A 15,953-nucleotide genomic window follows, 5' to 3' on the forward strand; every position below is an offset into this window, starting at 1 on the left:
GTATTTAGCTTGTGAGCACATCCACTGTGCTCTAGGGAGCTCACACAGTGCTTATGGGATCATGTGATGTTATGAACCAAATATGAGTTTTCCTCATGCAAAGTATACTCTACAACCCTTTAAGCTATCTCTCAGGTCCTGCCTATTATTTATAATTAAAAATAAAGTTTTTCCATGCCTTTGTTGTACAGCATGCCAAGGGTTGCTCACATTTGGCTGTTGTGCTTACACACTTGATTGCATGTGTCAAGGTCACTAACTTGGTTCCGGTGCTTGAATTCCACTTTAGCAGAATCAGGGCTCACAACTAATAGTCAGAAATCATCCTTGGACCTGAGGGCCAGTTCTGGGAATGAGACTCGTGGCCTTGTACTTGCAAGACAGGTATTCCACACTGAGCCACAGCCCTGGAGCCTGCATTTCCTGTTTTAAAGGGATAGCTCGTTATTTTTCTCTCAATATATTAGGCAGAATTGAAGAAAAAAATGTACATACTTCGACAGGCGTTCTCTTAGATTGTGTCTGAAGACTGAGTGTTAACAATGCTTTTTTAGGTGGGGAGGATGTAGATGATGTATATTTGCTTTTCTATATATATATATTGATTGCAAATATTAATTTATAATTAATATTTAATGTAATTGAATTATTACAGTAAATGGCTTTAAATGTGGTTGTTTTATTCTAAACATCTTATAATAAGAGGCACTGTTTTTCATTACTTCTTAGGAAAAGAAGTTGATTTTCCAGTCATCTGGGAAATGACAGTTAACATTGTCTTTACTTAACCCTGGTATTTACTAACAGTATAGTAAGTTTGTAAATGTAACATTTGTACATGTCTGAAAGTCTGGCAATATATCTTAGTGTGTCGGTGTCTAGGGTCTGTTTGTCTTGCTGTCTAACAGATAAATGAGTGTCTGAAATTCTTTTACTCTTGCTTCCTTGTTTATAAAATGAGTTAAGAATGGCTCACAGAACAGTCAAGCTCAAGTTAAATTGCCCATTCAAAATAAAAATCTCTATGCCTGAGGGCTGGAGAGATAGTACAGTAGGTAGGGCACTTGCCTTGCATGCAGCTGACCCAGCTTTGGTGATCAGTCCCCCAGATGGTCCCCTGACCTTGCCGGAAGTGATCCCTGAGTGCAGAGCCAGGATTTAAGTCTGGACCACTGTTAGTTGTGACCCAAAATCAAAACAAAACAAAGTAGAAAAATAAATCTCTATGTTTGTGCATGTTAAACCTGTCCTGCATTTTAACTGCATTTTTTCTTCTCATCATTCCTGAAATTCTAGAATCTCTGCCTTCTTCCAAACTTCACTTAGTATTATTGTACATAGCACAGAATTTTGTGCAATAAAGAATGAATACATTCCCCGACGGGAAGCCAAAAAAATAAAAAGAATGAATACAACCAAAGCAAAATTTTTATATTTATTAGCCATTTCACATTCACAAGAATTTCTTTTTTAATTTTTCAGTTTGTTGTTTTTTTTGTTTGTTTGTTTTTGGGCCACACCCGGTGGTGCTCACAGGTTACTCCTGGCTATCTGCTCAGAAATAGCTCCTGGCAGGCACGGGGGACCATATGGGACACCGGGATTCGAACCAACCACCTTAGGTCCTGGATCGGCTGCTTGCAAGACAAACACTGCTGCACTATCTCTCTGGCCCCTCACAAGAATTTCTTATGGGATATGTTGGTTTCTGTCCTTTTATTAACAACTGGGCCAGGACAATCTGCAGGATGGTTTTAGGGGGTTCAAAGATAACCTGATAACCTTTGGGGAGTGGGCTTAGGCCACACACAGCTATACTTAGGGCTTAATTCTGGGTCTGTGCTGAGGAATCACTCAATCCTAGTGCTACTCAGGGACCATAAAGGGTGCTGGGGATTGAATCTATATCAGCCATATATATGGCAAGTACTGTACTTGCTGTACTATCTTGTTTATATATTTTAATAAAATATTACGGTTTATGTATGACTAAAAATAAAATTAGGCTATTAAATTAGTGGTTTCCTGTAGAGGGTAAAGTAAAAATGAATATTGAAGAAAAGATCAAGTTAAAGAAAAATATTCAGTATTATGTTAAAGATTGACAGTAATTGTAATGCTCCTTCTTAAGTTACTGAAATTTAAGACTTGGTTTTAGAGCCATTTGTGTTCAGCATTTCTATGTTCATCTTAAAAGCTCTAGAGAATATATGAAATCTATCTAATAACTAAGCTAGGATCTACCCAGTATTTAAGGATCTCATCTTCTTTCCTTCCTTCCCTCCCTCCCTCCCTCCCTCCCTCCCTCCCTCCCTCCCTCCCTCCCTCTCACCCTCCCTCCCTCTCTTCCTCCCTCCCTTCTTTCTTCCCTCTCTCCCTCCCTCCTTTCCTCCCTCCCTCCCTCCCTCTCTTCCTCCTTCCGTCCCTCCCTTCCTTTCTTCCTCCCTCCCTCCCTTCCTCCCTCCCTCCCTTCCTCCCTCCCTTCCTCCCTTCCTTCCTTCATTTTATAATTTTTTAACACAGGAACAAAAAATCTGCTGTTTAGAGGCAGCTTAAAATGTTTTTAAGTTAGAAAAATGATTTAATTACTTTCCCAGTCTTTATATCCATGGTATATATTATGATTATGATCATAATAATAATCTGCGTTCATGACCTATTTTTTTTTTGTTTTCCTTTATTTTTAAGGAATGGGGTTCAGTTGGCAGTGCTCATTTACTCCTGGTTCTGTGCTCAGGGATCTCTTTTTGTGGTGATGAGGGGACCACATATAGTACTAGGGACTGCCAGTTATAAGCTAAGTGCCTAAATCCTTGTACTATCTCTACAGTCCTCAATCTTTTCTTATGATTTTTAACTAATTAGAACTTTGTTTAATATTGAAGTAAGCAACACTTATTTGTAGATATTGACTACATACCTATCAAGTGTGCTATCGCTCTGGCCCCTATTAAATTGACTTGTTTTGTTTTGTTTTGTTGGGGCCACACCTGGCTAAATTCAGGAGTTATTCCTGGCTCTGCGCTCAGAAATCGCTCCTGGTAGACTTGGGGGACCGTATGTGATGCTGGTAATCAATTGAATCCTGGTCCGTGCCAGGTCAGTCACCTGCAAGGCAAGCGCCCTACCACTGTGCTATTGCTCAGGTCCTTACGTTGATTTTTAAATGCAAATGTGACCCTAAAACTTGACTCTTAATCCTGTACTTAAATTTATTATTTATTTAGGAGCCCAAGAAATAGTATAGCAAGTAGTTTGTGCTTTGCTTTGCATGAAGCTTGCCCATATTCAATCCCAGAATAATCTCTTATAAACCCTTGACCACTGAGAGAAGTGATCCTGAGTGAAGAGCCAAACTGTGAACACTACTAGCTGTGGCCCAAAACTTTAACTTTACTTTATTTACCAAGGATGGAATATTTTTTATTATAATGAGTAGAAGTGCTTTGCAACTAGTATATGAAATCATTTTAGTTTGGTTAAATAAGTAGTTTGTGCATTATTTATTTTTTATTTTCTCATATATAAACAGTAAGTTGTGTTCAAGTTTTACTCCTGGCTCTTTATAAAACTTGGAAAATTTTTCAGGGCCAGAGCAATAGCATTACAGTAGGGCACTTGCTTTATTCACCGATCCAGGACAGACCTTGGTGTCCCATATGGTCTCCCAAGCTAGAAGCGATTTATGAGCGTATAGCCAGGAGTAACCCTAAACATCATCGGGTGTGGCCCAAAGCACAAACAACAACAACAAAAACTTATAAAACTTTTGTGTTAAGATTAAATCAACATGATTATGTGAATACAAAGTGAAATTTAGAAATTCTATGATTTTGGGGCTGGCGAGGTGGCACTAGAGGTCTGCTTTGCAAGCACTAGCCAAGGATCAGGACCGCGGTTCCATCCCCTGGAGTCCCATATGGTCCCCTCAAGCCAGGGGCAATTTCTGAGCACTTAGCCAGGAGTAACCCTGAGCATCAAACAGGTGTGGCCTGAAAACAAACAAACAAAAAATTCTATGATTTTATATTTCGATTATTATCCATAGTGGCATGTTTATGAAATTATAACCTTTCAATTACTATGACTAAAGTAGGGATAATAAAATCATTGTCTTTTTAGGTTATGATTTTATGGCTTCCTTTCTCCTGTCTAGTCACTTCCAGGTACTGCCTTATCTGAACTTGAGGGACTTTTTAGTTGGTAGAGTTTCCTGTAGTGTGGAAGAGAGATTTGCAAACAAGGAGATCAATTTCTTTCTTGATGTTATTCCTTCTATTTAACATCAGATAAGGTTGGCATAGCCATAGGTAGAAAAAGTAGAATTTTCTAAGACCCAGATTCTTTCTCTTACTCATCTGATCATTGTTAGGCGATGCTAATCTCCCCCTCCTATCTCTTCACCAATAATATGTTCTTTGTTTCAACTTGCATTCCCTAAAGTAGGCAGAAACACTTGTTAATTATTGGGAAATGGAATCCTTACCTGATTTCCCCAGACCTAAAGTTTCAGTGACAATTGAACATGTTTTAAAGGCACTGTTTTTCAAAGTTTTTTTTTTAATTATTTTTTTAATTTTAAGACTCTAACCAGGCTTTCAAAAAGAAGAAAATAGTTTATACCCTTTAGGTGAACTTAAAATACACATGAGCAGGTTTACCAATAGGATTTTCATCTCATCCCTAACCCTTGTTTCTCCTACATCTTTTCTGTCTTCTGATTTCATATTATTTGCATTCTGCCATCCTGTTTTATTTATTTTTTGGTTTGAAAGCTATTTCCCAGGGATTATTCCTGGCTCCACACTCAAGTTACTACTCATGTTGCTCTGGGGACCATATGGGATGCCAGAGGACCATATGAAATGTCTTACCCACTGTACTATCTCTCTGGCCCCTTTGCTGTTAACTTTCCCTCATATTTAGATTTCCTTGAAAGGTTGAAGGGCTAGAATCCAACTTGTATTTGATTCCCTTGGATTTGCCAGGGTACTTCAGTGTACAGAGTATCAGCAGTCTTGTATTTCATTATTTCTATGTTCTTGAATGTTTATTTTCTTGGGAAATAGTAGTAGTCATTGATATCTCTAATATGCATGCTTCAGGCTTTGAAGAAATAGGATTTCTGTTGATTATATTAAAATTGGGGGCTTTCTTTTAACTTAGTAATTTAATTAATTTTCATTTATTCAGTGAGGTTGATTGGCTGCTCTTAATTTTACTAGTATGAAAAAATTAAATAATTTTCAGTAGTTTAGAAAACTTTTTGTGTAACACATTTGATTCTAAATGGAATAATTCCCTTAACTCTGTGAAGAGGTACCAGATCCAAAGAGAAAATAGGGCTTATAGTAACTACCTTGTTATGGTTTCATTTAAGAATACAGTGACCACTTTTGTCTTGTAGGACAAATAATTCGAGAGAAAAGAATTATAGAAGCAGCAAATAACAAAGAAGTAGACTATGAAGTAGGAAATATCCCAACAGAATGGGAAGGTAAGTTTTTTCTTTTAGTAGTATCTTTTGGAAAGCAAATTACTTAACTATCCAAAAATACATAAATGTTTTTGTTTGTTTAGAAAACACACTTACAGTCTAAATCCATGAAGCTTTATAAACATAAAATTTCTTTCAAAGTTGTTTGGGGAGGACGGATGGTGGTTCAAATCCCAACATCCTATATGGTCTTCTGTGCCTACCGGGAGCGATTTCTGAGCCCAGAGCCAGGAGTAACACTGAGCACCGCCGGGTGTGAGCCAAAAACAAAAACAAAAAAAAAGTGGGGGTAGGGTCCAGAGAGATAGCATAGAGAGGTAGGGCATTAGCCTTTCAAGAAGCTGATCCAGGACAGATGATGGTTCAAATCCCGGCATCCCACATGCTCCCCTGTACCTGCCAGGAGCAATTTCTGAGTGCAGAGCCAGGAGTAAACCTGGCTGAGTAAACCTGATATATGATCCAAAAAGAAAAAAGAAAAAAAAGAATAAATGTTGTTGAGTCTGGAGCAATAGTACAGTGGGTACGGCATTCGCTTTGTACCGGGCTGACCTGGGTTTGATTCCCAGCATCCCATATGGTCCCCCAAACACTGCCAGGAGTGACTTTTTAGCATAAGCCAGGAATAATCCCTGGCATATTTAGGTATTGCCCCAAAATAAAAACCAAACCAACAGGAAAGTTGTATCATTTGGGGCCAGAGAGATAGATAGTGCAGTAGATAGGGTGTTTGCACATGGCCAACCTGGATTCAATCCCTGATATCCCGGTAATATGGTTCCCCAAACCCATCAGGAGTGATCTTGGAGCACAGATCTAGAGTAAGCCCTGAGCACTGCTAGGCTGGCCCTGGGGCAGGGGGGGGGGGGGCGGGGGGACAGTTGTATCATGCTGAATGAAGTCAGACAGAAGGAGAATAAGAAAGACAAAATAATGTCTCGCTAACATGGAATATAAAGAAACATATTAACTGAGCAACAAATGACCAAAAGCAACTGTACTGACTAGTTGTTCTTCATAAATGAACTTACTTGTTATACGTGGGCATAACAGGTGGGTTTCTTGATACATTGGTGGAGGGATGTGAACAGATAGGAAGAGGGTGTGGTGTTGGACCATTATATGCCTAAAACTCTATCATTAATAATATTATCAATTATGGTACCTCAGTAAAATAGAGGGTGGGAGTTACAAAGGTGATACATTTTAGTATAGCATGCATTGTGAACATATTTCTACTGTTACTGTTAAACTCTAGAAGACCTGGGATTAGAGTTAAGTGAGTAAAACTGAAGGAAGCTCTTATTTCTTATGTTCAGTCTCAGGGTTTGAATCCCATTTCTGATACTTTCTACCCACATGAACTTGGAAAGTAATTCAAACTTTTCAACCTTAGTTTCCTCTTTTTATAAATTGTGGATAATATCTTTTGTAGATACCTTATTTATTTGTCTTACAAGAACCCTCTTAGGTCACCTGTGTTTTGTAATGAACTCTTGATTCCTATTTTAAGGACTGTAGAATTAAGGTAAAAAAAAAATAAGGTAAAAAGATCAAAGAAGGAGCTGGAGAGATAGCATGGAGGTAAGGCATTTTGCCTTGCATGCAGAAGGTTAGTGGTTCGAATCCCAGCATCCCATATGGTCCCCTAAGCCAGAAGCAATTTCTGAGCACAGAGCCAGGAGTCACCTCTGAGCGTCACCAGGTGTGTCCCAAAAACAAAAAAAAAAGAAAAGAAAAGAAAGAAAGAAATCAAAACTATGGTAGCATTCTTTCAGTATGACCAGAAAAGTTATAGGAACTTGGGAATTTGTGGATGGCCATCATCGCTATCAGAATTTTGTTGCAATCAGAAATCCAGAAATGATAAAATCAGTCTTTTTAAAAACTTTTATTATTCTCTGTACATAGAAAAGTGTATACAAAATGGATACGAGTATTCCTAGGTTTCTAATAGCTTTACACTTCATGATACCATTTTGGTTTGTAGCTACCTAGTGATACTCAGAGTTACTCCTGGCTCTGCTCTTAAGAATGATCCTACTGGTGCTTGGGGAACCATATGGGACAACATCAATTGAACTCGGGTTAGCCTTGTGCAAGCAAACATCTTACCATTGTACTATCACTCTGGCCCCATAATTCCATTTCTCTCTGAATGAAAGGTACAAGTCTACCTTTCAGTTCCTTCTTATAAATATACTTATTTCTTTCTTTGGGGGGGGTCTTTTGTTTTATTATCCACCAAGTGGTGCTCAGGACTTATTCCTAGCTTTGTGCTCAGAGGTCTCTTCTGACAGTACTCAGAGGATCAATTACAGTGACATGAATCAAACCCAGGTCAACCACATACAAGGAAAGTGATCTATCCACAATATTATCTCTTCAACCCGAATTTATCATTGTACCTAGCACATAGGAACTTTCTCAATAAATATATGTTGATTTTTATGAATTATAGCTTGAATTCTCTTTATTTGCAATTAAGAGAACTTTACCTATCAGTAATATTTATCAAGTTCTTATTTGTATACCTGAATACTTTATAGGCATTATAGTTTTTTTGCTTTTTGGTTTGGGTTTTCTTTTGTTGTTGTTGTTGTTGCTGTTTTTGGGCCACACCTTGTGATGCTCAGGGGTTACTCCTGGCTATGCACTCAGAAGTCGCTCCTGGCTCAGGGTACCATATGGGGCACCAGGGATCAAATCGAGGTCCATCCTGGGTCAGCTGCATGCAAGGCAAACACATCCTACCGCTGCAATATCGCTCCGGCCCCAGCATTATAGTTTTAAGCACCAAAAAAATATCCTGTAATCATATCCAGTGAATTGATAGTGAGTATATAAGATTGAGAAAGATTAAATAAATTTCCAGGATGATAAAGCTACATACCGTAATCAGCCGACCTATTGGTTTTTTGATAGAGTAGTAGATTCCTTACATATGGTAACTATAGCATTGTTACATTTACACTGGTATGTGAGTGTAAATATTTCTCGAAAATATTTTCCATTCTTTCTTATTAGCTATGAAAATGTTAGAACTATAGGACAAGAATGTAAAAATGGTCAGAAACAAAAGACTTTATGAAGAAATACAGAATATAAATAGATACCTTCTGGGAGGAGTAATTGAGCTTTCTTACTTTAACAGGCTTCCCAGTATTATAAGCTACATTTGCAATTCTCATATAATGCCTGTACCTCTCTATAATAAGCTATTTTATCATTTTTCAGTGATAATATAGAATTAAGTTGTTATAAATAAACAAATAAGTAATGACTCATATTTCAGCCTTTGAGACTTTCAGAGAATTAGAATGAAGTTCTAATGCTTTTTATGGCTCTTTCCTGATCTAGTAATTCAAGGTAAGTATTCCATGGGGCATACCCTTAAAACAAATATGTCAACCATACTCTGAAACTGAACCAATGTTTATCGTGTTATATATCAATTAAATGTAAGAAATAAGAGCTCTATACCGTAAAAGGTAAATTAATATTTAAATAAAGACACATGAAACATTATACACAAAAAGCAAAGAAGGGAAGTTTATCAAGTAAATATTAACACTTCATGAGCCTAAAATATTTCAGATCCCAATAAACATATTTGTCAGTTATTACTAACAATGTATATATTTGCAAACCATATGTCCTTCCATAACATACGATAGGGACTGTGTCCTTTTCATTCACTTATAAGTAAACATTTATTGGGGACCACTGCCTTTAAGTCTTGGAGTGGGAAAATAGATAGGTGAAAGATAATGAACAGGATAAACTGTATAATATGCTCATATCCACAGAAAAGATATCGGGGTAAAGAGTGCTGGAGGGGGTTGTGAATAATGTTCAGAGAAGGTCTTGCTGAGAAGTTGACTTTTGAACAAAGGCAGTAGGAGTTGCCATGCAGGTAACTGGAGTGGAGGAACATTCCTAGAGAGCAGATACAAATCCCAGAGACAGGAGCTCGGGTGTGAAGGAATAGCATTGTCACAGGGGTCTCAAACTCGCGGCCCAAGGACCACAAACGGCCCTCCGTACAACATTTTGTGGCCCTGCCCTAGAGGAATCTTTTTTTGTTTTGTTTTGTTTTAGTTGTTTGGGTCATACCCTCCAATATTCAAGGCTTACTACTGACTTTGCACTCGAGGATCACCCCGACTTTGCCTCCTGCGGCCCTCAGGTAAATTGAGTTTGAGACCCCTGATTGGGAGAAGAGGTAAGAAAGTTCCAGGATACCCAATCTTGGAGGTACCCAGTCAGGATACCCAATCATGTCTGCCATTCATAGAACTTCAGCTTTTACTGAGTAAAAGTAGATGCCATTATAAGATTCTGTGAAGGTGATCATGTTTAGCAGAATATGACTTTAACAGAATCACTCACAATCTTGCTATTCCATTGTAGAGACACTGAAGGAGAGAATGAGACTCTTAAGAAATGTAGAGATAAGCAACTCAGATAATAATTCAGATGAGGGACTGATTGTGTCTTGACCAAAGTAACAGTGGAAATGGAAACAAGTACTTGTATTCTGATATGTTGGAAAAAGTAGAGATGATGAGGACCTTGCCATGTAGCCCAGCAGTAATGTACTTGATCAAGCATGTGTGAGACTCTTGATTCAGTCCCTGGTACTACAATGTAAGAGAAGAGCTGATAAAATTTGCTGACAGATTTATATGGTATAGAGAAGTGGGAGTCCCTTCTCAATTAAACTATATGGAATATAGGGCCAGAGAGATAGTATGGAGGTAGGGCATCTGCTTTGCATGCAGAAGGATAGTGGTTCGAATCCCAGCATACCATATGGTCCCCCGAGCCGCCAGGAGTGATTTCTGAGCAAAAAGCAAACTATATGGAATATGAAAGAGTTATTCATGACTCTTAAGCTTTTAGTTTCTACATCTAAAAAATGGAGTTTCTATTGATTGAGAGTGGCTAGACTAGAGGTACAAATTTGAGAAGGAAAATGAGATCAGTTTTGAAAATGCTAAGTTTAAGATCCCAGTAGACTCCCGGCCAAAATGAATGCAACTCTTTGCCTCTTATCATGATTTTGTATACTGTGGCTCTTTGCCAAGTTTAGATTTTGTTCTGCTGCTTCTGAGGAGGGACCTCTGTGGAGAGATCTCCGAGCTAACGCATAGTCCCGCCCCCAGGCTGCGTCCTCCCGTCTCCCATCCCTTGGAAACAATTGCACGGGCCAGCAAGTGGGGACCCGGTTGTCACATGTTGTGTCACATCTTGCTGTTAGTTCTTAGTGTGGAGAACGCAGCACACCCTCACCAGCACTGCAGGATTTTGACCCTTACTCAAAATGGCAAAATGCAATATGTGTTTAATAGATTATTGTTAAAATTATATGCTTTTATGTGAGTGTCTGTTTTGGCAGGTCACTCTCACAGTTTAAAATTTTGGCTCTTTGTGTCGAACTTGTTCGCCACCCCTGCAGTCCACGTTCACATAGGGATATTCAATTAAATGTAAATTAAAAATTGGGAATATTTGAGCTAGAGATAAAATTTGGCAATTAGCTGCAAGCAAATGATATTATTTTAAGCAAGGATAATGGATAGGATCACAGATTTTAGTGTAAATAAAAAATGAGAAATTTAGGGTAAGGGAGATAATTCATAGGCCAGATCACATGCTTTGAGGTGGAGGACCTGGATTTAACCCCTACCTCTAAGTACTACAGCTATGGTCCCAAACTAAAAACAGAAGTGCAAAAAAGAGAAAATGATGGAGCCAAAAAATACAGTGAGTGGGTAAGTTGTTTGCTCTGCATGAGACTGACCTGGGTTCATCCCTGACTTTCCCTATGGTTCACCAAGCCCTGTCAGAAGCAACTCCTAAAAACAACTTGATATCATCCCATAAAACCAAAGCAAAATAAATGAATAAAATAAGAAGTTTAAAGACTAACCATTAGGCTTCTTTAGTGTTTAGAGACAATGCAGACAAAAATTGGAGTAGCCAAAAATGTAGGATAAATATCAGGGGCTGATTGCCAAATGTTAAGGAAGAGGAAGTGATTGCCCAATGAATGAGGACTGAGACTTAACTATACTCTAAGACCAGGGAAGCTGTTAGGAAACCTAATGAAAACAATATTGTATAGTGATAGTAACAAGCCTGATAGGAAAAAGTGGCCAGAGAGAATTTGGGGAGAATGAGTCTAAATAGGGCTTATGAGGAGTTTATCTGTTGAAAAAAAAAATGAGGGCCCGGAGAGATAGCACAGCAGCATTTGCCTTGCAAGCAGCCAATCCAGGACCAAAGGTGGTTGGTTCGAATCCCGGTGTCTCATATGGTCCCCTGTGCCTGCCAGGAGCTATTTCTGAGCAGACAGCCAGGAGTAACCCCTGAGCACCACCGGGTGTGGCCCAAAAAACAAACAAACAAAAAAAAATGAGACTATGTACCTGGAGAGGAAGGTGATGTCAGAAGAGGAATTCTTTTCTGTTATGTATTGTTTTAAAGACAAGAGAAGTCACTTTATTGATTTGGTTCTTAGTGTTCACCAGAAACATGATGTCTAAAACTCTGTTAGCAATGCTTCCAAAAGCATATTAACTATTTTCAGTGTGTGTAGAGATATGAAGAAGATAAATTTCACAAAAATTTTTGTGCCTGCTTCATTTTGAATGATTAATGGGTGCTTTAATTTGCAAGCTCACTTTTATACTCATCATAGTGTGTTATATTCCAATGAGAGTATTAAAGTTCAATGAAAATCTCATGCATACTAATGAGAACTCAAATGAGCACTGGTGAAAGAATACTAGGATTTTAAGGTACAAACTGTCCCATTATCCTGCTAAATTCTGTTCAAACAATGCTTACATAATGAAGTAAGATACAGAATCCACCATACAGATATAATTAGCAATGACAAAATCACTGCATAATTTAAAGTTAGATAGATGTTCAGTTCCAGATAATTCTGAGGCTAAAAAAAAAAAGAAAGCATTTCTGTTTCTTATTATTTCTGTTTCTTCCTCCTCCTAATCTTTGCCAGTCTTCACCAAAATAACCCTTTGTTGTATGTTGTGATTAGGAAGTTAGATATGATCATATAAATAAGCAATCACATTGAACATTTCCAGCTATAGGCCTTATTGGCTATAAAACAATGAATGATCCCCAACCATCATCCCAAGAAGATATTTTAAGTATCTGGTTATTGTAGAGCTATAAATATACAACTTTGTTTGAACAATTTTATCTTTGTAGATAAAACTTTTGTCTTTTGGGCCCAGAGAGGTGGCGCTAGAGATAAGGTGTCTACCTTGCAAGTGTTAGCCAAGGAAGGACCGTGGTTCGATTCCTCGGCGTCCCATATGGTCCCCCCAAGCCAGGGGCAGTTTCTGAGTGCTTAGCCAGAAGTAATCCCTGAGCATCAAATGGGTGTGGCCCAAAAAACCAAAAAAACAAAAAACAAAAAAAATCTTTTGTCTTTTGACCTCTTACTTCGGGCCATTTAAAACAAAACTTGAAGAATCCCTTATTTCTTTCCTTAGAGAATTGTGTTCTAGAGTGAATAGCCCAGATCATAGACTCCAAAATCTGTGTGGCCTGCTTCTCCTTAGAAAAACAATTACTCAGGGCCAGAGAGATAGCATGGAGGTAGTGTGTTTGCCTTACATGCAGAAGAAAAATGGTTCAAATCCCAGCATCCCATATGGTTCCCAGAGCCTGCCAGGAGAGATTTCTGAGCTTATTTATATGATCATATCTAACTTCCTAATCACAACATACAACAGGAGTAACCCCTGAGTGCTGCCGGGTGTGACCCAAAAACCAAAAATAAAAAAAAAAGAAAAACAATTATTTTTTACTCAGTGCCTTCCTGGAAATCTGCCTTCTTTAAAGGAACAAACAGAAGATGCCTCCTAATTGTACCTGAAGCTACTGCTGCCTCCCTTTATATTCCAGCTATATTTCATATATCATATATAAATTGTTCTTTCTCTTTTTGGGGGGGCATTGGGGATCACACCTGGCAGCACTCAAGGGTTACTTCTGACTGCACTCAGAAGTTACTCCTGGTAGACTCGGGATCATATGGGATGCTGGGGATCAAACCTGGGTCAGATGCATGCATGTCAAACGTCCTATATTCTCTGTGCTATCACTCTGGCCCCAGATACATGATTATTCTAAAGGGGTTATACTTTATAGTGGTTTTAGCATATTAATGGATAAGTTGTCCCATTAAAGAGAACGATGTTAAGTGTTTTAGGTTTTATAGGCAATGCAATCATGGTTGCAGCTACTCAATTCTTCTAGTTATTGTAGCAGGAAAACAACCATCTATATAGCATGGAAACAAGCTGTCGCTAATAAAATTGTACATATGTATATTAAAATTTAAATTTTGTATCATTTTATCAATCATGAAATATTTTTCTTTTGATCTTATTAGCCACTTTTAAGTGTAAAACAGTAAATAACTGAATAATTCTTGCAGTTGATATTCCTCTGTTAACTTTCTAATCTTAATAAAATGGAAGATTTCATGTGTAAAACCCTTTAGAGGTTAATGGTTAACTATTTTACTTTATTTATTTTTAATCTTGGGAACCCCCCCCCCCAGCTTATTTCTGTGCTCACTACTGGCAGTACTTGGGAGACTACTCAGTGCTGTGGTAGGAGCTGATCAAAACCAGGTTGACTGTGTGCAAGTGCCCTATCCACTGTACTATTTCTCTGGACCCTTGAATCATTTTAAACTACTTTTCCTAGGGAAAAAATACCCATAAATATAGTTAAGTAATTTATTTTGATCACAAAGAAGCAATTGAAAAATTTTACCAACCACTTATTTTCTTGGTTGCACAGCAGAATCTTGCTATTGCTAAGCTAGATTTTCTAAACAGGTCAAAATCCCATTACAACAAATATTTTTATAGTGGAAGTATTTTATAGTGGAAGTATTCATCCAACTGCTGTATTAAGTATCTTCTCTTACAAGGCATTTAGGTGGTAAAAAATAAATCTCCCTGGGATTCATCCTGCCCTTGACAACCTTATAGCCTAACAAGGAATATATAACCTGCGCAGGTTGTGGTTAGAAATAGATCAAAACAAAGTGGAAACTATAGAAAAGAGAATGCAGAAAAGAATGATGAGGGGAGAAGTTCAGAAATGGGAATGCAGAGATAGTGATATATTAGAAAAATGAATAATGGGATCAGTGCAAGTAAGAGCAGAACAGAAAGAAATAAGTATTTCCAAGTCCACAAATGAATCTGTTTCTTCTACTCCCACAGTTATATGGGGTTTGTCGTGGGGACAGACAGACAGGCTGGTGGAATTAAAGAAAAGTGAGATTGGCCATGAACTAACAGACCTCAGATACTCTAGAGCCAGTTCTACCAGTTGTACCAGGGTTTGATTCCTGTTCCTTGTCTTTCTGAAAACTCATCTTTCCCATCTGTAATGTGGGGTAACCAATTCTTCTCTAATGTATCCTTAGGATTATAGCCCTGCCCATTGCTAAGATGGTCTTTATTGACCTTTCGTTTTTGTTTTTGATTTTATTTTTTGGCTTATGAAAGTTTGAGTAACTGCTTAGTAAAACATGAATAATTTTTGGAGTCAATAGACAGTGAAATCTGAATTTACATCCCATATTTATTTAAAGTTAAATTCTGGAGAGAAATTTTCTATAAAGTCATGATTTTGAATCCTCTTTTTTCTATTTTCCTTGCTACAGCACAGAGCATAGAAACTGTGGCCTAACCTATGTGAATCATATACAGCCCCAGCTCCTGTCTAAATAAGTGATGAAAAATGTTCTCCTTTTCAGGGAAGAGTGGGTCATATTGAGCAGTCCTCAAAGGCTAATTCTGCTTGGTGCTGTTGCTCCTGATGGTACTTGGTGAGGGGAGCATGAGGTACGAATGCCTGCCAGCATATGCTCCACACTTTTGGACCATCTCCCCTATATCTATTTCTCCTTTATAAGGCCATACTCCCCACAATATATTTTGTTAGTTTCTTAGACATTCTCATAGATGATGCATGTATTATTAATCTTTGCTTTTTAGAGTATATTGTCACAGAATGATTTCTCTCATATAAGCATTATTGTGAGCTTGCCTCTTTCAAGTCCCTGTTCTTGCTCTCTCTCCCTCTCTCTCTTCTATTATTTACTTTTAATAATTCTTTTTATTGAGGTTTTGTTTAGGTTTTTGTTTGTTTATTTTTGCTTTTAGGGCTACAGTCAGTTGTGCTCAGGGGTTAATCCTAGTTTTACCCTCTGGAATCACTCTTGGTGGCCTCAGGGAACCAAGATCCTTGGGATTCCAAGGATTGAACCAGGTCAGCCATGTGCAAGGCCTTACCTGCTGTATTCTTGCTCTGGCCCATTAATGAGATCTTTTTTGTAATAACTTTTGGTTTTTGGCTTTTGGATCACACCCGGCAGTGCTTAGGGTTT

At 38.1% G+C, this 15,953-nt stretch overlaps 1 protein-coding gene and 1 long non-coding RNA gene across 4 annotated transcripts in view; one reads left to right on the top strand and one right to left on the bottom strand.

The window, feature by feature from the left end:
- LOC126001558 (uncharacterized) overlaps positions 1-15,953 on the bottom strand; it is a 998,123-nt gene that overhangs the window by 185,012 nt on the left and 797,158 nt on the right. The window lies entirely within an intron of this gene.
- The window catches only part of NDUFAF2 (NADH:ubiquinone oxidoreductase complex assembly factor 2), a 179,912-nt gene that overhangs the window by 104,911 nt on the left and 59,048 nt on the right, over positions 1-15,953 (top strand). The window contains exon 2 of the mRNA XM_049768825.1: positions 5,408-5,497. Coding sequence (XP_049624782.1) covers positions 5,408-5,497 — 90 coding nt within the window. The remainder of the gene's footprint in view (positions 1-5,407; positions 5,498-15,953) is intronic.

Source organism: Suncus etruscus, chromosome 2 (genome assembly GCF_024139225.1).
Source record: "Suncus etruscus isolate mSunEtr1 chromosome 2, mSunEtr1.pri.cur, whole genome shotgun sequence".
Lineage (NCBI taxonomy): Eukaryota > Metazoa > Chordata > Mammalia > Eulipotyphla > Soricidae > Suncus > Suncus etruscus.